The 23739-nt window shown below is 39.8% G+C and overlaps 2 protein-coding genes and 1 long non-coding RNA gene across 13 annotated transcripts in view; 1 reads left to right on the top strand and 2 right to left on the bottom strand.

Annotated features, from left to right (window-relative positions):
* The window catches only part of ppfia1 (PTPRF interacting protein alpha 1), a 45003-nt gene extending 43411 nt beyond the window's left edge, over window positions 1–1592 (bottom strand). For 9 of the 11 annotated variants that reach the window (XM_061045765.1, XM_061046087.1, XM_061046335.1 and 6 more), the window contains exon 1: window positions 534–1591. The gene's annotated coding sequence lies outside the window, so the exon portion shown is untranslated. Of the gene's footprint in view, window positions 1–533 lie in introns of all 11 variants that reach the window. The other 2 variants (XM_061045845.1, XM_061046579.1) reach the window with 2 other exon arrangements.
* Window positions 1593–5860: 4268 nt separating this feature from the next.
* LOC132978019 (uncharacterized) lies at window positions 5861–7176 on the top strand. Its single transcript, XR_009673863.1, has 2 exons — window positions 5861–6123; window positions 6721–7176. It is a non-coding gene; the product is annotated as an uncharacterized LOC132978019 (long non-coding RNA).
* Window positions 7177–9350: 2174 nt separating this feature from the next.
* LOC132977863 (uncharacterized) lies at window positions 9351–23019 on the bottom strand. Its single transcript, XM_061042801.1, has 13 exons — window positions 22858–23019; window positions 21605–21810; window positions 20583–20726; window positions 17960–18098; window positions 16818–17583; window positions 14406–14547; window positions 14178–14321; window positions 13589–13647; window positions 11934–12124; window positions 11441–11841; window positions 11164–11263; window positions 10537–10726; window positions 9351–10433 (listed from the first exon to the last, which is right to left on the bottom strand). Exons 1-13 carry the CDS (start codon window positions 22993–22995, stop codon window positions 10297–10299), a joined length of 2757 nt encoding a protein of 918 aa, XP_060898784.1. The 5' UTR covers window positions 22996–23019; the 3' UTR covers window positions 9351–10296.
* Between the last annotated feature and the right edge of the window lie 720 nt (window positions 23020–23739).

The raw sequence follows: 23739 nt of genomic DNA, 5'->3' as shown, positions 1-23739 counted from the left end.
AAAATAAAAAGGTTTTTGAATAAAAACTACATTTTGGGAAAAGGTCAAATAAGAATAAATTTAAAACATAATTTCTAGAACTGAATCAATATATAGAGATATGTAGTTAAACATTAAATTAAGAGACTTAATTTAAGATGTAGAGAATGAAGTTGAAATGTTTAGAATAAATTTAAAATACAATATGTAGAAATAAAAACAACATTTTGAGTTCAAATTTTGTGGGGGGAAAAATCTAAAATTCAGGAATAAAGTTTTAATACAATGTCGAGTTTATTCTCATAATCTTATTACACTTTTATTCTTGATATTGCTACGTACTTCCTCATAGTGCATAATGTAAACAACTCTTCCTCCTCTATTGATTTCTCATAACTGGCCCTAATCCTCTTCTTAGTTCAGACTGATGAAGGAGGGGTAACAATGTTTACAGGACTCAGTGGGTGACCATAAAATGTGGATAAAACGTTATTATGTTAGTCACTAGTAAGTAGAAACTATAACTTTAACAACAAGTGTGTTAGTTCTCTCACCTTGGATAAATGGAGTTATTCCGGATGCCTCTGAAATCCACGTTATTTTATGGTGTCAAGTAAACAAAGTCCAGGTGCTCCAAATAAAGTCCCCAGCACCAAGAAATATCCCGAGTCAATTTATATCAGAACATGTAGATTCCATTCAAAGGCTGTGGATGCATTAAGGCTGCGACAAGAGGAAAGATTGGATCCTAAAGGCCTCGAAGAGAAACCCTCAGAAAGTGAGCAGAGGGGGCAGTAATCCAACTTTGGCCGGCTAACCAACCTTTAGCACGCTAGCATCATTAGCTGGCGATTCGATGATTGCATACGTGGATTAAAAAGTACAGTTGTCTATCTCTGCTAAGAAAAACCAAGAGATAGAGTCAAATACTCTAAAAAATCTACATCTCACAACAAGTCGATATGTTATGACACAGTTAGCTGACGTGGAAACAGCTGTAGCATCGCTAGCTTGAGCTAATTTGAAGCAGAGTTCTTTGGCTTGCAGTCAGTTTAAATAGACGGTAGTTAGCTACTAGCCGGCTAGGTAGCTAACGCCTTGCTAGTTTCAGATGATAAAGATAATGCTCTAATCCCGTATAAAAGTTGACCACCTGATATGAATTAGTATAAATGTGTATCAAACATCGCTGAGAGTGTTATAACAAGTTTTAAAAACATCTTGATTCTAACATATTATGAAATGATTTATCTGTGTGGTTAGCAGCAGCGGCTAACGTTAGCTTCCCCGTCGCGTCACCACATCACGGCTCGGAAAAAAAGTTCCAGCTAACATTGAACGTTAGCGACGTTTTAGGTCCGTTTGGGTAATCCAAACTGTAAAAAATGATACACTTGTATTCCCTTCGTTTTCCGTCCGTGTTCGTGGAGTTCTCCCGGTGTTTCCACCGTCAGTCCGGTCCTTCCCTGTCGCCACTGCCTGCCAGCCTCGGCAGTCGGGACAGCCAATGGTGGGCTCTCTGTCGTTAGCACTTTTCATTAGCCTCCTCTGCTGAATGCTCAGGAGGAGAGCTGCTCAGGCTGGCAACAGGAGGGAGAGGAGGGGAGTCTGACTCGATTCAGGGATCGGATCTTTTAGCTCAGCCCAGTTTTTAAAGGAGCAATATGTAACCCTGGCACCTAGCGTTTAAAACGGGTACTGCAGTCCAAACTCAGAACTTCAGGGGTGCAAACTTGTCACCTTTCGGCCAAATTCACCGTTTTGGATCCGAAATAGGTCAATAGCTGCAATAAAAATATTATTTTACTATATTATTATACTAGTCTATATTATATAACATTTCATTATATTACACTATATTGTTCATATTGCACTATATTATATTATATTATATTATATTATACTACATTATATTATATAAATGCACTCTGCATTACTGTGGTACAACACTGCCTCTCTTCTCTGCTGTTTTACATCACTTTATCTTGTCATTCTCTGCAAATACTGTCTCAATTCTCAATTCCCCCCAGTTAACTTCATCATTCATTTTGTACTGTATATACCCCCTGTTTTTATTTTTATTTTTATTTATCGATATCGACAAGCAATTGTGTTTTTCTTATTGTTTGCACTGCTTCTTTAATCGGTCTGAATGCTAAAATAGTTTGTAAATTCACTCTTCAATTCATTTTTAAAGCTGATATTTAAAAAAAATTAAATAAAATCTTCCCGGGGGAGCATGCCCCTGGAAGGCATCGTCTGGGGTTTGGATCCATGTCACCTTTTTCATCCCTGATGAGTTTGCACCCCTGAAACCAGGAACCTCCTCACAGAGAGGAAACAGTGCTGACCTCTGCAGCACCATGCAGCCAGGATAGAGGTGTAATATATAAATTTCTCTGATCCTTCGCTTTTCAAGTTATGAACAGAAAAAAAACATGGACAACCAACGCCGTCCTCATTCATGCACGGCCTGCTCCGACCTCCACCTCAGCGCTAATAAGTGTGGACAACAGGAATGGGACGAACACAAAGGAGAAATCCTTCCTGCATATTATCACATCTCCCCTTATCCCATCTTTCTCAACAATGAGAAAAGTCTTTAACCTGCTCTTTTGTAAAGCGTCTTGAGATAACATTTGTTATGAATTGGCGCTATAGAAATAATGTGTTATCTGTTAATCTGTTTGATGCACGATTCCCGATGCTGGTTGCTCCCTTAAAGAGGGTCAAAACTCTTTTAATAGTTTAAGAAACCTTATTTTTACATTTATTTGTCAGCTCACTGTCTCACAAAATGAAATCATCCTGACCTTGAAGAGTATGAGGTGCAGCCCTGCACACTATCAATCAAAGATATGGACACACTGGTGCAGCTGTATCTTCTCAGGGTGTTGTTTATATTTATTTTAGAGGTTTTATACCGTGCATTGCATTTATGATGATGTGATTTTATACTGTGCTTTGTATTTAATGTCTTCCGTTTTGTCTTATCTGGACCCTGAGTTGTGATATGATATGATGATAAATTGAATTTAAAAAGCTTTAACATTTCCCTGAGTGACTTACATTCAGCCGTAACAAACTGAATATCTAGTAAGACAACACATTCAATTAAGGCCGCACAGTTTGGAACAGTGGCGCCATCTTGTGTTGAATCAAGGCCACACAGCTCGTATTTATGATACAGAGTGTATTATAATGGGTAAGGCCTAAAATACATTTTTGCAACATATTTCCCTTTTCATTTTGGCCGTTGTTGACTGCTTCATTGTTATTGACATTTATGTGTACTTAGAAGAATAACATTTTGTTTATGGATGGATTGAGAGATTGACAGACAGATTGGTGCAACATCCGCCATGTGTCAGACCATTGTGCTGAAGAGGGAGCAGAGCTGGAAGACAAAGCTTTCCTTTTACCGGTCGATCTTCGTTCCAACCCTCCCCTGTGGGTCATGAGCTTCGGGTAGTGACCGAAAGAATGTAATCACAGATACAAGCAGCCGACAGAAGTCTCCTCTGCAGGGTGTCTGGGCTCAACCTCAAGCCGTTTTCACATATGCACTCCGGATAATATCTAGATATTTACAGGAGGACTTCTCTGGAGATTCTCCCAAACTCGCCGTTCACATATGCTCCTCACAGCGAGGGACTTTCCCTGTCAGAGGGAAGGGGCGTGGGGGGATTTCCCGATGTAAGACGTGACGTAAATAAACAACGCAGAAGTAGCGGCCGAAGCAACAGAGTCCGCTACACAGCGTTATAATGAGAATATTTGCATTTATATCAATGCTATGTGTAATCCAATGGAATGGCATCATCCACAAAAGAGAGGAGAACAACATACTGACGATCAGAAAACATAATGCATGTGCACGGAGATCGTAGAGGTCGCGTGCAGACACTTTAGCCGGTCCCATTGGCTCAAATTGAAAATCTCCGGAGTATATGCGGCCACGTTCAGACATCAGCTCACTCGGATATTCTGCGGATAAAATACTAGGGGTCTGGCCGGATAAACTCCGGGTAAAGTCTGCGCGAAAAATGCGTCTGTTTGCGTTCACACATAGCCTAAAGAACCTCTGGCTAGCCAAATCTCTGGAGTTTTTCAGGAGATTTCCGTATGTGTGAAAAGGGTTTTAGAGATAGGGTGAGGAGCTCAGAGTAGAGCCGCTACTCCTTCACATCGAAAGGAGCCAGTTGAGGTGGTTCAGGCATCTGATTAGGATCCTCCTGAACGCCTCCCTTTGGAGGTTTTACAGACACGCCCAACTGGGAGGAGACCCCGGAGCCAGAACACATTGCTGGGGGGAGGAAAGTCTGGGTTGCCTCTTGTGTTTGACCAACCACTGTGCATTAATGTCGCTCAAAGTCCCCCTCGTGCTGGGAGAGTATGTACTCTGAAGCAGGAGCTAAAAAGGTTCCTCTAATCGTGGTTCTAGGAAATAAAAAAGTTCAAAGTTCCTGCGGTGTGGAATCCATAAAAACGGGGGAGGTGTTCCAACAGTTCTTGGAACTTTGACAAAGTTCCTGCGGTCCAAAAACGCCACATACTGAGAAAGTATAGGCCTTAAAAACATGTCCAATATAATGCGCTTGGTTATACAGTTCAAAGGATGATACAATCAAACAAACAGAAACAGTTTAACAGTTTTTATTCCAGAGATTGAAGAACGGACATCTTAAAGGTACAACAGGTGCGTAAAGAGTTTGACTTTGTAATGTTTTAAGCCTCCTGACAAACCTTTACACCGCGCCCACCTGTCAATCATGTCAGCTATCCATATTCAGATTCAGAATAATTGAAGAACTAGTTCAGTAAACTAACACAAAGTTTTATTATTATCAAACGCCCTGGTGAAACAACTTAAGGCAAAGATGAGATTATCAAACAATTTATTAGGCTACGGTGTCGCTAGCTAGCCAAAACTGCTAGTTAGCTTGTCGGAGGCATAGTCGTGGTGACGTTGAAGCCATGGAACAATTGTGGCATAATGTTAATTTTTTACTTTTACCATCATAAAATTGGAGTTCATTTGAGAAGATTATCTTTCTGAACTAAACGTGTAAGTGTAATAAACGTTGTTGCCACAGAGCTTATTTTCTGCAATGATCCTGAATCCCATAGCCTTTTTTCGAAAGACCACATAGGCCACGTCCACACGTATACGAATATTTCTAAAAACCCGTTTCCCCCCCCTCCGGTTGCAAAAAAAATCCTGTCTACACCAACAGTTTTAAAAAAATCTCTCAGTCCACATGGCAACGCAAAAACGATGGAAAACGCTCACATAAGCATGCCAGGCCAGTAGGTGGCGATAAAAGCTGTGTCTCATTCACATCAAACACTGTATGCGTATTAAGCATTCTTTTGACAGCGGCGAGTTGGAAAGATGGCGAAACAAGTCAAAAAACACAACGAACAAACACAAAGCCGATTAATTCGTTTTGGACGGACGAACCTAACAGCAGCGAACAGATGTAAACAAACCGGTAGCCCGCCATCTTGGTTATGACGCATGACGCATGCTCAACACGCAAGTCGATATAATTACGTCACTATTACAAAAAGCTCCGTTTTAACTGTTCACACGAATACAAGTAAACGTGATTTTTTAAAAATCTCCACCTTGGAATGCGTTTTTAAAAGACTTCGTTTGCAGTGACCAAAAACTCAGTTTTCAATTGTTTTCATGTGGACGGGAGGCCAAAAGGGAGAGAAAATATTACGTTTTCAAAAAAATCGTATATGTGTGGATGGGGCCATAGTGGCGCTAACTTCCAGGTTGGCCTACAAAAATACTTAATTTTGTTTCCTCTCTATACTGCCACTTTAAGTAGGTTACCTGCAGTGCACTTGGCTAACATGCGGTGTGCAAACCATAGACTGTAAATATTACTGGACAAACCCTGACCCGTCTGTTACATAGGCAGCAAATGAGTCCAATCGAGGGCCGCATCCAAATTGGATTTGCAGTCTCAACCTAACTTCGGATCAACCTAGCCACAGCAGGAAGGCGGGACCGGCGGGACTTAACTCCGCCCATTCAGCGCGACATTAGCAGTCCACTTCACAGCATAGCTAACGGCTAGGCTGCTATCATCCCCTATTCCTGCTCGTCCTGAGAAAACTCTATAAACAGTAAGTTAACATTTAACTTTTCTACAACACAGTTAAAATGAATTATCTTCAACCCAAATATTTAATTAAAGTCTTAAAACTACACTTTTTAAAATATACAACTATGGTTATTAGTTATTTGTCAGAGCAGTTAGACTTTGTCAGTGTTAGCAGAGAAATACATTAGAAAAGTTTTATCCATAAACTGTAAATAAATATGAAACATCCAGAAGAAATCAATATTACAAAGCATACAGTTCATGTTCTAACAAAAAGAGGAATGTCTGTGTTTTATATTTACTGATGTCAACAGTGATGTGGGTGAACATGACAATTTAAAAATAATTATTTAGTATTTATTATAAGATATTTGTTTTCTATTGAACCCCGTGAAGTCATGAAGTCTGTGGACAGTGTCAGCTTCACACCAAAAACTTTAAGTATTAGAAAAAATAGTGTTTAAGACTGGCATCTATTATTATTGCAGCTACCTTGTTCAATATTATTCCTGCAGATGTGACTAATAACAAAAAAACAGCCTGAGCTGTCACATGTAGTTAACTGTACATTTTGTCTTGTCTGAGGCATTAATTGAACACCTTTGTATTTCTCCTATAGACACAGTGTGGATTATTGGTGACTTGTCCGTCGAGGTGCCCAGAGAGCTGCAGAGACAGAGGAAGAAACCTGAGCCTCAACAACATCTGTATGTGTTGGTTCTTCTGGGGTGGACTTCGGTTGCTTCTCTTCAACAGCTCGCTGCGAGGGAGGTCTCCCCCGGATGGCCTGAGTGATGTCACCCACAGGCTGAGAGCTGGAGCTGAGGCGGGTTTTAAACCTCCTGACAAACCGTTACACCACACCCGCCTGTCAAGCTGGTCAGCCTTATTGTGAATAACTCTTATCCTTCATCAAATCAAACGACCCCCGTACAGTGTGTGTCGATCGAGACATGAGCTAATCAGACCTGTTTGTTTGTTTTGTACCAAGCTGTAAACATGTTAATCTCTGCTGTAAAAACAGGCTTTTTGAATGTGGTTTTTCAGATTAAATAAATATTTCTATATAAATGCACTCCTTTGTCTCTACTTATGAGTATACATTTCAGATTTGAATTGACAAGACTAAAATGTGCATTAATGCTCAACTCAATAGCTAAGGGAAGGAAGTCTACTTTTACACAACTTTTTATTCTTTTGACATTTTTTTTTACCAAATACTAATGTAGTTCATTTCTGAAAATGGGATGGAACAGAGTCATTGCAAAATATGCCCTTAAACACAGCCCCATTCTTAAATCAAGATACATGGAGAGTAAATAAGATCAATAACTTGTGAATGAAAACAGTTAAGAATGATTTAGAAATGTAGTCTTCCCAGATCAATATCACATAATATCAACTTCTCCCATCTAAACTGGACAAATGGTTTTAAAATGGGAAGAAAATAGTTTGAATGCAAGTTGTTTGGAGGAGATCTATTTTTATTTGAACAGCTGAAGCATGAATACAGTCTTCCAAGGTGCAAACCCTCCTCCTTCTCCTGAAGCCTGTGGAGCTCCTTCATGTACTGCCGTCTTATCTGCTGGCCATCTTCTCTCACCAGAACTTCGACTGTTGAAAAGTCATTCAGAAGAAGCTCGAGCATGTGACATGGATCCAGGAGAACATGGACTTTTAGTGCGGGGTCTTCAGGATGGCAAAGAAAGAGAGAAAATAGCAGTTATTATTTTTTTGTTCTCATCTATTTTTCTGTATTCATCTGTGTGTAAGAATACATTTATAAATTCAACAGTGTACTACCCAGACAACAAAGGTACAGTATTCAGATAATCAACATCTATTCAAAGTTAAGAAGATAAACTTTATTGTAATCATGATTGTAAGCTCTCTCACTCACTTGCACAATGATATTCCACATCAAATTGCCTCAGATTTTGGAGGAAAAATTGAGCAGTTTATTGTGGATAGTACTTCATCTTAACATGAAACAAATATAACCTGAATTATTTAAATCATTAACAGTCTCTGTGCTTTAGTACAGAACATACAGTAACTCATTTATTATTAACATGAGCTCGGTACATGGCGGGCGGCCAAGGCAATGGTAGGGGAAACACTGATAGGGTTGTAATTTGATGTACCTTGAATTTAGTTAGAGATATGTATTTGTATGTAAAGTATACCTTTGGCTTAGGGCCTCTATTAGTTTCATAAATCTTTTGACACAAAAATGTACCCATTTGAGCTGGAGCCACATCTGGAAGCAGGACTTTGGAGTCACCCATAGTATGGGTGATGATAGAGTAGATGTGGTCACTCTATGACACACCTACTAGGCTCCTTTGTTGCAGACTGTTTCTCTCTAGAGTCCTACAAGATGTTCAAACATAGCATACACCGGTCCTTTTTCAATTTGTCCACACATGGCCAGCAGAGGGTGTGGTCGGGTTGCTGTTTATGTGAAAAACCCCTTGCAGGTGCATGAACAGTTCATGCATAATATAACTGACCTTGAGTTTGTTGCTTTGAAGGTTACTGATTGTGTATAGAATTCAAGACTACAATGTGACATCCTCTTGTCCAATCTGTGAAGCCTTTTGGACTTACTGGGGATCATGGATTGTTAACCCGTTGTTGTTGTTATCGTGATTAAAGCATGATTGTTGAGTTCTTCCGTCCTAAAGATTTGCTCAACTTATCACCGCTGCTGAAACAGACAAAAACACACTGCTGGACCTAGTTTTAATCCCATTACTGCGGCAATGTCTCCACCATGCTGTCACAGAGACCTATTACAGTTACCACAATTCCCCTTACTGCCCAATCTCTATCTTCTTACAGTTCATAAAGAATTGTACATTTGTATATCAGTTGATATGTTGACATGTTTTGTGTAGTGCATTGTATGTTTTGTAAAACACATATTTCAGACAAAATGTTGGATGATACCTTCATCTCAATGTCTTTAACACATCAATTTTAACACTAGTAACCACCACGGTTGCCATTCTGCACCATGGATCTTTCCATTCACTTTATAAAGGCAGGGTTGATAATTTTGAATTAAGATTTCTTGTGAAGAATCAGATCAGTTGGCTTCAGGTTTTTTAGGAGATTGAAAGTGAATGTACAGCTCAAAGCTTTCGGTGCTTATTGTATGTATTTCATCCAGTTTAGTGAATATCATATCTAATCATGTTTTAAGTGGGCTTTTGTGTGCGAGGAAGAGACGAAAAAACAGACATATGACAGAAAAAAATATTTTATTGATTGAATGAGCGATTGTATCATGATCATGTATTCAAACAGGCTGATGAAGAGAACATAGTACCATGGGGGATGTCAGCATGTTATGGAAATCTTTAATGACTTCAATGATTGAATTCTTAGCAAATCGATGCAATTTAAAAACATTTATTATTCTGTTTTAACTCTCCAAAATCTGCTCTGCTAAAATAGTTGTGGCTGAATGGAAAGAGAATCTCAATGTCCAAAAACAGTTTAAAAGTCCCTCATTCAAATTACCTCACAGGGGCATTATTGTACATTATGTAATATGATATTAATTGTATCGTATTTTACTGTTCATTTCATCATATCGTTACATTATTTATTGTATAGTATGGAAGTTCATATCATAATGTATTGATTGGATTATATTGCATTTTGTCATATTGCTGACACAGCATCGGGACAATCTGGGGTTCAGTTTCTTGCCTAAGGATCCTTCAAAACATACAGGGGATGGGGATCAAACCCTCGACTTGAGCATGTTTTAGCATGTTGTACCAAAATGTTATGAAGGCATTTAACATAAAAATGATAATAACCATCTATGAGTATTTGGACGCTTTTCCCAGTCAAGAGATCTGCTTTTAATCGTTCTGTAAAACAAATGTGTGCAGTTTTAAAGCTACATATCCCAAGAAGCTAAGATAAAGCAACTGAACAATCACCCAGCAGCTGCAGTGCTAAATATGTTAAATTACATTTAGAAAAAAAATGTTGTTCCATTGAAGCACAGGTATATGTTAGCTTAATGGTCACCATGTGGACACTTCTCAAGCAGTCAATATAAAATTACTTATTTTTGTGTTCATAATAAGACACAATAACACCCTTCATTCCTGACCAGAAAAAAACCCAATAACTATATTCCTGTGTAATTAATAGAGATGCACATGCAGCTGTCTTAATCCTCAAATGTGGGCAGAGGCTGGTATTTGACCCTTGATATTTTGGCTTTGTACACGGCCACTCCACTGATCATGCCAACGGCTGCAACAAGACATCCAGCGATGAAAACCAGGTTCAGATTCAGGTTCATCACTGGAGGAAAAAAGTGAAATATTTTATTTTGACCTCATCAACGTGTACCTGGGTTTGTAAAATTTCAGGTGTGCTGTAAACAAAGCAACTCCTGTTTTCTTACCTGGGCTTTCTGCTCTCTCTGCTGACCTCCTCATGCGCAGGGGACCCTGGGAGACAAGGTGGGATGAAGTCTGGCTGACAGTCTCTCTCTTACGCCTGTCGAGGCCTTGATTCATTGTCATGCATCCCTGTGAGCACCTGGTGTTGGGTTCTCCTGCCTGACACATCAGGACTGAGCAGCTGATGTACACCTGAATACAACAAGACACGCTGTCATTATGAGGGCAGAAAAACTGTTTTAACAGGTTACCTTATTTTAAAACGTGGGACAATTATTTCATGAAAAATAATAACTTTATTGAAACATTATTTGACTAAAAATGTTTTTATTTTGCATTTTCTTACTATGCTTTTATTGGAGTTAAGCCTTTATTTGAACAACTTTCCTTTACATTTTTAATTAACTATTAGTGCAATAAGTCTCCCAGGTGTCTATAGATTGTCTTCCTCTTGCTGACAAACTGTTGCTGTATTTAAAAATGAGTTGTTTCACATGAATATCACATTATTTCACCTGTTCGACAAACAAAATTAAACCTATTATACATTTCATAAATGCTTTAACATTTATAAAAGGACAGAGCTTATGCCATTTCCAGTCATCTTAACCACAACGTGCATTCGTCACCTGGTCATGTAATCCAATGAACTTGAAGGCCTCCATGCTGAACTTGAACTGTCTCTGGTGGGGGGGGGAATGGATGATAACAGTCGAGTCCATTACGCACCTATTGAGAGTAAATAACATTTTTTATGAATATATCCTTTTTAATATTTTGTAATCAAGCAATGGAAGCCATTACAGGGTAGGATAATCATTGAACAAATCTGCAGGTAAAATCAAACCACTCTTATTAAATTCCGTGTTGAATCCTGTTTCTAGTCGGGGTCATAAGCACACTTACCCATTCTGGATGATAGGGTAGACTGGCATGTAGTTGGGGTTGTCATACGGTGCAGCGCTGCAGGACTCCACAAACAGCTCGGTGTTGTTGAGTGAAGACGTGGCCTCGATCTGCATGTAGATGCGGCTCCCTAAGTCGTACTCCAGAGGGTAATGGTGCGGATTGATCATGGTCTGGAACTGAACGTTGGGATAGAACTCAAACTGGTACGTGAACGTGCCGAAGCCTTTCTCCCACACAGTGGTTGCATTCCTGTGTGCCAAGAAGCTTTGAGTCACGTTCCCTCGTTTGGGATACTGACAGTAGAACTGAACCTCCAGCAGGTTTTTCCTGGTGACCACGTCGTTGTTGTTCTCAAACGTGGTGATTTCATTCTTGAACTTTAGGAATTCCTCATCTTCCTGCAGAGTTAGAGGTTGTATATTCAGTTCTCTCGCTGTTTATGAGAAAGAAAAGCAACATCTAACAAATGAAGCATATGACCCTGTGTTACCTCGATCTGGGTGCCACAAGAGTTGAGAGGGATGATGCCGATGACATGAGTGCTGTTGGAATGAGTCTTCAGGCCGCAGACGATATTTGAGGGGTCATTGAGCCGTAAATCATCCTCGCTGAGTCGGGGGAATGAAGATTTCTCAATCTCCACTCTCATGGTGGACTGACTGCAGATCACATTGGCTTCAACTTGAACAAGAGATAGAAATGTATTCATTTAAAGCAAATGCATTAAGCTGAGAACTGTACAAGTTTTCTTTGTATCACTAACAATGTTTTCGTCACAAAATTCCTTTAAGTAATAGTATGGATTTTTTGTATGGGGTTGTATGAGGGAGTTTAATTAGTCAGTGCATCTTTGTGGCCCAAAGAGCGCTTTATCTTTAGTGCATGTCTTGCAGCTTGAGTTGTTCTTAAACAAAATGTTTCTTACGTTTTGTACTTCTGGAACAGTACAAAATTAAAAGGAAGAAATCCAAACTGCATCAGCAGTGTCTGTAAACTGTTCCTGTACAGCGGTGTATGCCCCCCGTCCCTGCTGAGAGCCTCACACCCGATGTTCCTGCTGTGAGCCTCAAACTAGGGCTGGGCGATATGGCCTGAAAATAAAATCCCTGATTTTCTTTTTTTTACACCACACTAATTTACGATTTTAATCGTTTTTTTTTCTCAAACAGCCTACAAAACACAGAACAAGGCACATTTCCAATTCGGATATGGAAATGAATAAGGTGTTTTCACTCACTGTCTTGAGAGACAACTTTCCGGGGTAGGCGGCTTTATGGACTACGGGAGCCCAGAGAAGCAGTGAAGGTTGTTTACCGTTATTATTCATGTTAAAGTGAAAATCGATTTTAATTTTTAAAAACCGTCCAAAACAATACATTCAAATTAATTTAAAAAAATCGATCTATAGCCCAGCACTACCTCAAACCCCCTGTTGCAGTAAAGGAAGTCCACCCAGGTTCCCCCTCGGCAGACCTGTGGATGCCTTGTTCTCTTGCTTTCTCCTCGGGGGTCGGGGATGATGTTTATCACTGGTCCCACATCTACTGCCCAGCTGACCAATGTTCCTGGTCCCCCTGTCTGTGGGCCTACATTCGCCTGTTCCTGAGCCATCTGAATGGCCCCTCTGGGATTAATAAAGTATTTTTGATTCTGATTCTTCTGACACTACTCAACATATCTGTTCAGCTTGCCTGCATCCCCTCTGTGTCAGTTCACTTGTCGTCCCACCCGTGTTCCTGTATTGGTAAATTTTCTCGGGGCTCTGGTATTTCTTCTATTGGATTCTTTTTGGGGATTTTGATGGACATTTGTTTGGAAATTTGAAAATATAAGCTTTTGTTTTTACCTTTTGCAAATAAATATCTTCGCTAAGTATTGCATATGGATTCTCCTCTTTGTGGTTTGCACTAATGACAGGGATGAGTGAGACTGTGGGATGACATGCAGCACAGGGCCGAGGTCAGATTCGGAACATGATGAGGACTACAGCCTCTGATAATGGGGCGCGTGACATAACCACAAGCCATCCGAGAATTATTTTTTGCTGAAATGCAAAAGATGCTTGATAATAGTTTAACAAAGCTTTAGGCATGTGAAAATGGCCTTACCCGACTAAAAAAATGTTTTAGTAGCAAATTGACTCACCTTGCTTCTTTCCAACGTCCACAACTACACACCTCATGTCTGACTGATAGACGTTATTTCTGAAAAATATGAATGAACACTGATTTAACTTTTGAGACCTCAATTTTCAACTAAGCCCTGCAACGATCAAAAACTACAGGCCAAAACTGTCACCAATCTGTCCATCATGCACACTCAGTCTGATGCTCTGGACCAACTTTTAAATCGAATTGCATCCCAACGTTTGAAGTTGTTACACATTGTATTATCATTTGTATGTTGTGATAAAAAGTGCACTGGTATCTCCTGTCCTATTGTATTGAATCATATCCTGTGGCATCATATTATATTTTGCCATCGAACATACTGTAACATACTAAATATTATCATTTGTATGGTATAATATTGTCTATTTGTATTTTGTTCAATCATAATTTGTAGTATCATATAATTTCACATCCTATCATAGGTTATCTATCATTTCACACTTGGAAGTTGTGTTTTGTGGAGCGTATAATTTCTAAAGATACACTAACATTTGTTTAGATTGAAGGAGATGCCCTCACATACTAATACAGTCATTAAAAGTAAATTAACCGAACACACTTACCCGCTCACTGATTCTACAGCAAAGCAGATGACGTAATGATTTCCCAGGTGCTCTGAAGTTGGTGTCCATGTAATGACAAACTCGTTAAAGGTGTTCCTATGCTTTATGGTATTCAGTGGCCCGCTGAAGATGATGTCCTGTATTCTGCATGAAAACAAAGAATTCAAACATTCATATGTTATTACGTGTCAAAATGATGAGAATGTTTTGCTGCATTGTTTCACTTACATTGAAAGTGAAGATTGTGCTTTGACTCTGATCTCCACCTCCATGTCGACCTCTGCATGAATGTGCACTCCGTTTTCAGGTGTTGGGCTTACATACTCAGGCAAGTAGTGTCCTGGCTGACATGAGGGAACGGGTTTGTCCACTGGAGAAAAATGAAAAAAGATTATTGTTCACTCTGATTTAGTTGAATAGCTGGGCACATGTCTGTTAATCTGTAGACAAGCCTTTCCCAAACTTAAGACTGTTGCGGCCCACTTTGAAATACAAAATTACTCCGGGGCCCGTTATAAAATAAAAGTTATGACTACAGCTGTCGGTCGGACACTGCCACAGACACTTAAGGGAATCATGGTGTTCATGTGTTTCTTTTAATAACAGCTGTCAATATAACAAATGAACAGTTATTTGAATTTGTTACAGTCAGTCCAGCTTAGCTTTTGTTCCTGCATCTCCCGTTTCTTTCTCCCGTTTCCCGCACCGGGGGCAAACACTGAATATTGTGATATTTTTTTTATTTTTAAATACCTGGTAGAGGCCTGTTCGCGGCCCACCTGTAGTACCCACACGGCTCACCGGGGGGCCGCGGCCCACACTTTGGGAAGCACTGCCTCACCTCATGGAAATTATCCATGAGGTGTAGACCATTTATTGTAGCTGTTAATGTTTTTTTTATCAATTTTATGGTGGATGTTGATTTGAAAAACAGTTAACTTCCAGTAAATATGGTTTCTGCACGTCCGCTCTTATGAGGGAAGATGGAATGCTAACAACCTGAGCGATAGCATAGCGCTCCCTGTATGGTAGAGAGCTTAATGAATAACGGGCCAAAATGTCCATCTTAGTCTACCATTTTGTTTTGTCTTGTTTTGTGTTCACTTCCTGTGTTCACTTTATTTTTTAATCTGCTTCTTTTGTGTCAAGTTTGACTACCTGCCATTGTTCTGTTTCCCACCTATTGTCCCAACACACGTATCTAATTAGAAATGAGTCTGACCCATACATACCCCTGTGTTTCTACCAGCCCCCTGCCAGATTGTCATTGTCTTCTTAGTGTGTTCATGCTTTCCAGCCTTGTTTTTCTTGTGTTTGCTTGTCTGGTTTTAAACTTTTTATTTTATTTTGTGGATTTATCCTCGTTAGATTTTTACGCCCTCGCTGACTGCCTCTCTGCGTTTGAACTACGGACGTTTTAAACAACTTTTTCTTACTAACGAACAAACAGTTTGGTCTAAGTTTACAGCGAGATGGTCACCCCTGACCCCTTGTCATTGGTTCACATGGCAGCCATTTTCTTCTGATGTAATTGATTGGGATGGGCAGATATTAAGATTGTTGTACTGTTCTTTAAAAGATTGAAACATGTAGAGAATCTGATCAATTGATTTAATTTCATAGCTTCTCTGTTGATCAGCAACCAAAAGGACAATCTGTAGTGAAACTTCAGTGATATAGTGTATTCCTTAGTTGAATACTTATGTTAACTATTTTCTTATTTGTTTTAATTTTAATAGTGGGGGTGTCATGATTTGGTTTTGTATTTTGTATTTGAGTTTCCCTGCTTTATCCCAGTGTTGCTTGTTTCCCTTGAGTGTTAATGTTTCCTAGTGTTTTCTGTTTTATTTTTGTCATTTATTATCCTCGTGTATCTCTGTGTTCTAGTGTGTTTTGTTAGAATCTTGAGTTCTGTGTGTCTTTAGTGTGTCATGATTTATTTTGTATTGTCCTCTGTGTTTCTGGTCTTGTGTTTCTCCCTGCCTTGATTGCCCTGATTGTCCTCACCTGTGTCTTGTTAGTCTCACCTGTGTTTGATTACCCCTGTCTATTTAGTCTCTGTATTCCTTCCCTCGTGTTGTCAGTTCATTGTATGTTGTAAGTAGCCAGTGTTGAGTGTTGAGTGTTGAGTGTTGAGTGTTGAGTGTTGAGTGTTGAGTGTTGAGTGTTGAGTGTTGAGTGTTGAGTGTTGAGTGTTGAGTGTCAGTGTCTGCTCGTGCTCCTGTGTGGCTTCCTGTTTTTGATCTGTGTTTTTTTTGTTGAACTTTTGGAAGTAAGTTTTCGTTTGCCTTTGGCCTTTTTGATTATTAAATACTTTTAGTTAATTCTGCACGTGGGTCCAGTTCCTTATTTTTTCCCTGAACGTAACAGGGGGATTGCTTACATTAATTGGTAAGACCACCTATTTCTATTTTTCACATTTGCATTCAATAAGTGACTGGCAAAATAAAATGTGTCTTCCGCCTGCTCATTTCCGGACATGTAACACGTTAAGTAAAATTGTGAATCGCTTCCTTTTTTAACTGAAGAACTGAGAGCATTAAAATGAGCAGAACAAATAAGCAGCAGGTTTAATTACTGCAATGTGATAAAATAAAAATTATATTCAGACAATAATTTTTAAAGTTAAATGTGACTTACCAAGAAAGGAGAAATGAAGGGGAAGTTTACTGAGAGGAGAAGTTTGAACTGGTGCTGTTGTTGTGGTTGTGCGCCACTGCCACCACCACGGAGTTGTGGTTGGTGGTGCTGCAGTTGTTGCTGGTTCAGCAGTTGTTGTGGTTGGTGTCGTCCACCACCAAGCGGTTGTGTACCAAGGCCAGGGTGTTGTGGTTGATGTTGTAGTTGGTGCATCAGTTGTTGTGGTTGGTGTCGTCCACCACCAGGGTGTTGTGTACCAAGGCCGGGGTGTTGTGGTTGGTGCTTCAGTTGTTGTTGTTGTTGTTGGTGCTTCAGTTGTTGACGTCCACCACGGGTCTGCGGTAGTAGTTGGTGCTGCAGTTGTTGTAGTATGCCACCACCACCAAGGAGTTGTGGTTGGTGCTGCAGTTGTTGTAGTATGCCACCACCACCAAGGAGTTGTAGTTGGTGCTGCAGTTGTTGTAGTTGGTGCTGCAGTTGTTGTAGTATGCCACCACCACCAAGGAGTTGTAGTTGGTGCTGCAGTTGTTGTAGTTGGTGCTGCAGTTGTTGTAGTTTGCCACCACCACCAAGGAGTTGTGGTTGTTGCTGCAGCTGTATAATAAAGCTGCCTCTTTTTCCTCATCAATGCTGGACTCTTGGAGGATTGAGATCCGTCTGAGTATTGAAGAGTGATGTGCCCTCGTGGAAAGTCTTCCACCACCATCTCAAACGCATAACTTCTGTAGTCATAACTGGCGCTGTTGTATTGTAACGTGCAGGAGTCCTAATAATGTGAACATTCAGGATTTAGGTTAAGTACAGCATCAGTACAGTTTTCAGTGTTTCCCCTAGGTTTACAGCGTTGGGGGGTGGGGACAAGCCGACACGACGACACAAACACTTCAAGGAGTCTTGGTGTCTCGTGGTACTTTTAATGACAGCTGTCCTTTTCTATCGGAAAGGTATCTTTAAATGACTTCTTTCCCTGATTTCCGACTCTATCCACTATCCTATCCTTACAATAAAGGCACAAAAAGCCCAAAAATAAATCTTAAATTTTTTTTTTTTTTTTACTTGACCTTCGGGGGGGCGGGGCAATATAATGGTAGGGGAAACACTGGTTTTGTACTATGAATGAGGATATAGATTTAAAAACTAACCGGATTTAAGTGGAAGCCTGAAGGTTGGTCACATGCGCCACATTCCACATTTTGGATATTTCCGTATCGGCATCGAACTTTGTCACCGTCAGGATCAAAGGTAGTCAGCTTGTATGTCCTTGGGCAGTTCTGAGGAACCCTTCAACAGACACATTAACACAAGTGACAATTAGGTTGTGCTGGTAAGAATCCTTAGCACAAAAAAATACCAACAGACGAATTACAAACATGCACATATTGATACCTAAATAGGACTAGCAGCAAACCAGCTCACAGTGCCGGCCTCCACCTGTCACCTGGATCACCAACTTCCTGACTCACAGGATGCAGCAGGTGAGGCTGGGGAGTATCACATCCAGCACCTGGACCATTAGCACTGGCGCCCTTTCCAGGGGTGTGTTCTCTCCCCACTACTCTACTCCCTCTACACAAATGACTGCACCTCAGGGGACCCTTCTGTGAAACTCCTGAAGTTCGCATACGACACCACCGTCATCGGTCTCATCCAGGACGGAGACGAGTCTGCTTACAGACGGGAGGTGGAACAGCTGGCTCTCTGGTGCAGTCAGAACCATCTGGAGCTGAACCCGCTCATGACAGTGGACTTCAGGAGAAGCCCACCCCCTCCCCCTTAACCATTCTGAACAGCACAGTGTCTACTGTGGACTCTTTCAGGTTCCTGGGATCCAATCTCCCGGGACCTGAAGTGGACCTCCCACATAGACACAATCAGAAAGAAGGCCCAGCAGAGGATGTACTTCCTGCGTCAGCTAAGGAAGTTCAACTTGCCCCAGGAGCTGCTGATCATGTTCTACACATCCATAATCCAGTCTGTTCTCTGCACCTCCATTACTGTCTGGTTTGGATCTGCAACCAAACTGGACAGACACAGACTGCAACGGACTATAAGGACTGCAGAAAAAAATCATTGGTGTCGACCTGTCCACCATCTAGGACTTATACCGGTCCCGAGCCAGGAAACTGGCAGGTAGTATCACAGCAGACTCCTCACACCCTGGACACAAATTTTTCAAACTCCTCCCCTCTGGCAGGAGGCAAACACTGTACGCCAAAACAACCCGTCATGAGAACAGTTTCTTCCCACAGGCTGTCACTCTGATGAACGCTGAACAGTCACAGAGCGTCAGACTGTGAAGTAACCCTCGAACAAAACTCACTATGAATGTACATATACGTATATTATTTAACTTAAATTATCATCCATGCACACTTTTTAATGTAAATACTGTAAAAACTACCTCATGTTTACTGCACTACTCACCACTGCACTATTATCTTATTTAGCCTTGTACATATTAGTCTTTGCTTATTTGTTTATTTTTGTGTTTATTGTTGATATTTACTGTTATACCTTTGTACAAAGAGAGCAAAGTTTACCAAAGTAAAATTCCTTGTGTGTTTAAGCATACCTGGCCAACAAAGCTTATACTGATTCTGATACAAGAATTAATTAACAGTTTTGTTGACTTTATAAGAGAAACATGTTTATATGTGAAACATGCAGAATCAAGAATAACTTTACTGTTCATGAAAAAAACAATATATTTTTTTGTTTAATACACTGAACAATGGGGCGGCGGGGGACTGAAAATATCTGTAAGCATCTGGTGTAATCACCATTTGCCTCACTTATTGCAATACATTTCCTTATATATATATATATATATATATATATATATATAGTTGATCAGGTTGTTGATTGTCGCCTGTAGGAAGTTGCTGGATATTGGCAGGAACTTAAACATGCTGTCATTAATGTCGGGTTACATGTCCAGTGAGTATGCAGGCCATGCAAGAACTGGGATATTTTCAGGCTCAAGGAATTGTGCCCAGATCCTTGCAACATTGTGCTGTGCATAATAATGCAATAAAATAACGTGATTGCATGTGCCAAATTGTCGGAAACAACTTGAGAAATGGCTTATGGTATAGATATGAATACTCAATTCACAGGCAACAGCTCTGTTGGACATTCCTGCAGTTAGCATGCCAAAAGCATTCTGCCTAAACATATCCGTGACATCTGTGGAATTTTGCAGTGTGATAAAAGTGCACATTTTAGAGTGGCCTTTAGTTGTGACCAGCCTAAGGCACACCTGTACAATAATCATGTCTGATCAGCATCTTGAGATACCACACCACTCAGGTGGATGGATTCCTTGGCAAAGGAGAAGTGCTCACTGACAGATTTAAACAAATGTGTGAACAAAATTTGTGAGGAATAGGCCTTTTGTGTACATAGAAAAAAATCTTAGATCTTTGATTTCAACTAATAAAAAAATTAAAGCAAAAACTGAAGTGTTGCGATATTGTTGTTCAGTGTATTTGTTTTCTTTTAGTTTGTTTTGTTTACCACGAGGGGGCGCCAGAGAGCAAGTCGACTTGCTTTCTGACTTCGGCAAGTCATTTTTAGCTGACCTTATTTATGAAAGTATTGCATTTTTAAATGATTTGATTGCATTTGTTTGAAGCAACATTTCATGAAGCAATCGCAGTATAATTGTATTTACCACTGGGGTTGCTAAAGACAGACATTTTCAACATATTACTTTACAAATTGATGAACGGTTGAGCCCGTTCATGCTCAAAGCAGGGGACTCACCGTAGTAGAGGCAGGATGGCAATGTCTGGTGATCTGTTTGGTTCTCTGGTGTCAGATCTTCTTCCCAAATCCACAGTAGTCAGTAGCCTCCAATTTGACCAACCGCCTACATTACGCGTGTTAATCCAACAACAGCTAGCTGCCCTGGATTGTGTGAGGAAAAATTGTCATGGATTATTGTCACAATTATTTCATGGATGAGTAGAGCAGAATTTAGAGACAGTGCTGTCAAGATCTGGGCAAAAAAAGTCTGGTTTATAATATAAAAACCATTGGTTGAACTAGGGATGGGCATTTACAGAAATCTAAGTACTTGAGTATTTGTTTATCATTACTAAAATAAAAGACAATGTTTGACACAGACCTCCCATAGGTCTTTGTTTGCAGTTCTGCACAATTCTGCAGCTGTCCCCTCTTCACATCTTTTCCGCTCTCGTAGCTGTTTTTAGCCGTGATGGCGGATTGTACGCCAACTTGACAAATGCCATCAACTCGAAGAAGCCTTCTCTTTCCACACAACCTAATGAGAGCTTATCTCTCATCACCATTTTGTTATTTGGCTTTCAGCTTTCCCGGACATAAAGCTCATCTCCTCCACTCTGGTATCATCTCAACATCATGTGCTTACTGGCTTGGCTAATTATTTGGTTTAACACCATTTATCTTGCACTGCGAATTATTGTCCTTGTTAATTTTTTTACAATGTACTCTCGCCTTGAAAGGCCAATAACAAAGTATGCGCAAGTACTGAAATGTTTCTTGAATAATTACCTTTACCCATCCCTAGTTGAAACAAAAGTATTCAATCACGTAATTTTCACTTTAATTATCTCCTTCTATATATTGTCCAGAGGTTGCCACTCTACAAACACCTCAAAGTTTTTACTGCTGTTCTCCTTCACATTCAACCTTATTTACATTCCAAATCTTTTTAAATTCATTATGATGGTGATAAAACTGGAATAAAGACTGAAAAAGAATGTATGCTGCAGCAACAATGCTTATTTGATGAAAAAGCTCACCTCATTTGAAAAGGTTTGTCACTGGGAACGTATCTCGTATCGACTGTTTCAGTTTCACACCAAAGTTGTTCGTAAGACGGAGCATTGGTGCTGTTGTCTATTACCCCATGCTGTGTACTGGCTTTAAAGCCACACTGACCCTGGTAACAAGACCAGTAGTGTGAGTAGGAACAGCGGTCGTAGGTGTCCCTGTTGTGAAAGTCCACCTGTAGGATAGAGCAATTCTGCGGTTAGAGATGGTTGTTCTTTTTTAGATTAAATACAGCAATAAAAATCATAATTGGGCTGCAGGGATGTGTGGAAGTCAGGGGTTCCTATGGTGATGTCTGTCGTGGAAGAAACAGCTCAGGGCCGTAAACTAAGAGGTTTAGCTCATTCGCCCTCCAGTCTGGATAATTATATTAAAAAAATAAGTCGGGACCTTTGGATTTCCAACAGTCTGTTGGTTTTAATCTCAGTATTGCTACAGTAAAATTAAGTAAGTGGGTGTATATGCAATGGAAAAATTCTGTTTACTGTCGAAGACACATTTTACTTACAGCTCGCTTGAGACATGCAACAATAATTTAATACGTAATATTCTTGTTTTGTCTTTACCCAAGGATGAAGGTTTCTTACAAATAGCTAAATATCAAAGATACTCAGACTTTAAGTTTCCTTGAGATTTCTGTTGTGCGACGTGTTGAAATGTATGACGAAATGTATTTGATATTTGACTGTGCCTGTATCGGCAATCCTTATCTAGTCATGAAGGTTTTTCTGTGAAGCATGTGTATATAAACCCGAGCATATTGTGATTACTTCGAGCTTTCCTTCAGACTGTATTGACACTCTGAAGCTTTGTTCCTTCTACTTGCGAGAAGAATTAAACTAAACAAAGACATTGATTGACTCATGATCCTTTCTTTTGCATTGTTAACAGAAATTACCAGCACATATATTTAAATCATTATTAATGAAACCTCAACTTGAGTTTTCTTAATCTATTCAGTCAAAATTTTAGGTGAATTTTTTTTTGTGGGATTTAATTAACTGTATAAATGAAGCAACTCTTGAATGTTTCTTTTTATTCTCTCAGAGTAATGTAACCCTTATAAAACAACATTTGTTATAATAACATTTGTCATTTATAGACCTTTAACCAGTGTAGATACCTTTTGAATCAAGTTGCAAACATTTGTCATGATAAAAACATTTTATAGAATGTGACAAATCTTATCACAAGAAATTACATTTGAAGTTGTTTCACTTACAATATATCTCCCGTCAGGGGTTTGTCCTCTGTAGGTGTAGGTTGCGGTTCCCCCCATGTGATGAGAGGCAGATGTCAGTGAGACCAGGAGCAGCTGAAGCAGGAGCACCAGTGTGAAGGCCATGATGCTCAGACTCATCTCGTCCTCAGATCCTCTGCAGCCAAGTCCACCTCCATCATTCTTTTATACCTCTGTAGGCTGGACAGAAGGCACTGATGTAAGCTGAACGGTATGAACACTATGTCGCAGAACAATAGGCGTTCTTCTTAACTGGTTTTGATTTCAACCTCTGCTGGAATCTTTTTTTTTTGATAAGGCACTTGCTTTCAGTTTCTCATAAAACAGAAGTCACTCAAACTGTCAGGAGATTTGAAAGTTTAGAACAATCATTGTAGTGTATTATCAATTGCAATTTATTGTACACTGTTGTAAATACTTCCAAATTCACTTAAGATAAAGAGATGCATGATAAACTGAATCAAGGGTCCGTAAAATGAATGAGGATGCATGCAAATACAATATGTTACCATCAACAATCACAGACAGAAATGTAGCTTAAAGCTTTGTCTTGGCACTGAAAGTAAAGCAAGACCTATGTCTAAAATAAAAAAGACGTTGAGCTTTCTAACTATATTAGTAATTGATTGAAAGCCTGCCATCTATGAAGAGCTTCACCTTTTCAATAAAAAAAAGTGAGTGATTAAGCGACAAGCTACTTAAGCTCTCATAGCTTCTTGAGTTCAATAAATGCTCAACTTTGCTCAGTTACCACCATCAATAAAATCTCATTCTAAGGGAAACACTTCCATATAAGATGAATACCTTTTCCTGGACTGTTTAGATATGAAAACTTGCAGTTCAACATCCCTGGATCCTCCCCAC

Source organism: Labrus mixtus, chromosome 1 (assembly GCF_963584025.1).
Source record: "Labrus mixtus chromosome 1, fLabMix1.1, whole genome shotgun sequence".
NCBI lineage: Eukaryota > Metazoa > Chordata > Actinopteri > Labriformes > Labridae > Labrus > Labrus mixtus.
This window is presented reverse-complemented; position numbering and strand designations above follow the sequence as displayed.

What these genes read in the sequence shown, in the direction of transcription:
- LOC132977863 (XM_061042801.1), bottom strand. Translation starts at nt 22,995, where the DNA reads ATGAGTCTGAGCATCATGGCCTTCACACTGGTGCTCCTGCTTCAGCTG. An exon ending in CCCCTGACGGGAGATATATT is followed by an intron (nt 21,811 to 22,857) that starts GTAAGTGAAACA and finishes TCTATCCTACAG; the next exon opens with GTGGACTTTCACAACAGGGA. An exon ending in GCCATCCTGCCTCTACTACG is followed by an intron (nt 18,099 to 20,582) that starts GTGAGTCCCCTG and finishes TGTCTGTTGAAG; the next exon opens with GGTTCCTCAGAACTGCCCAA.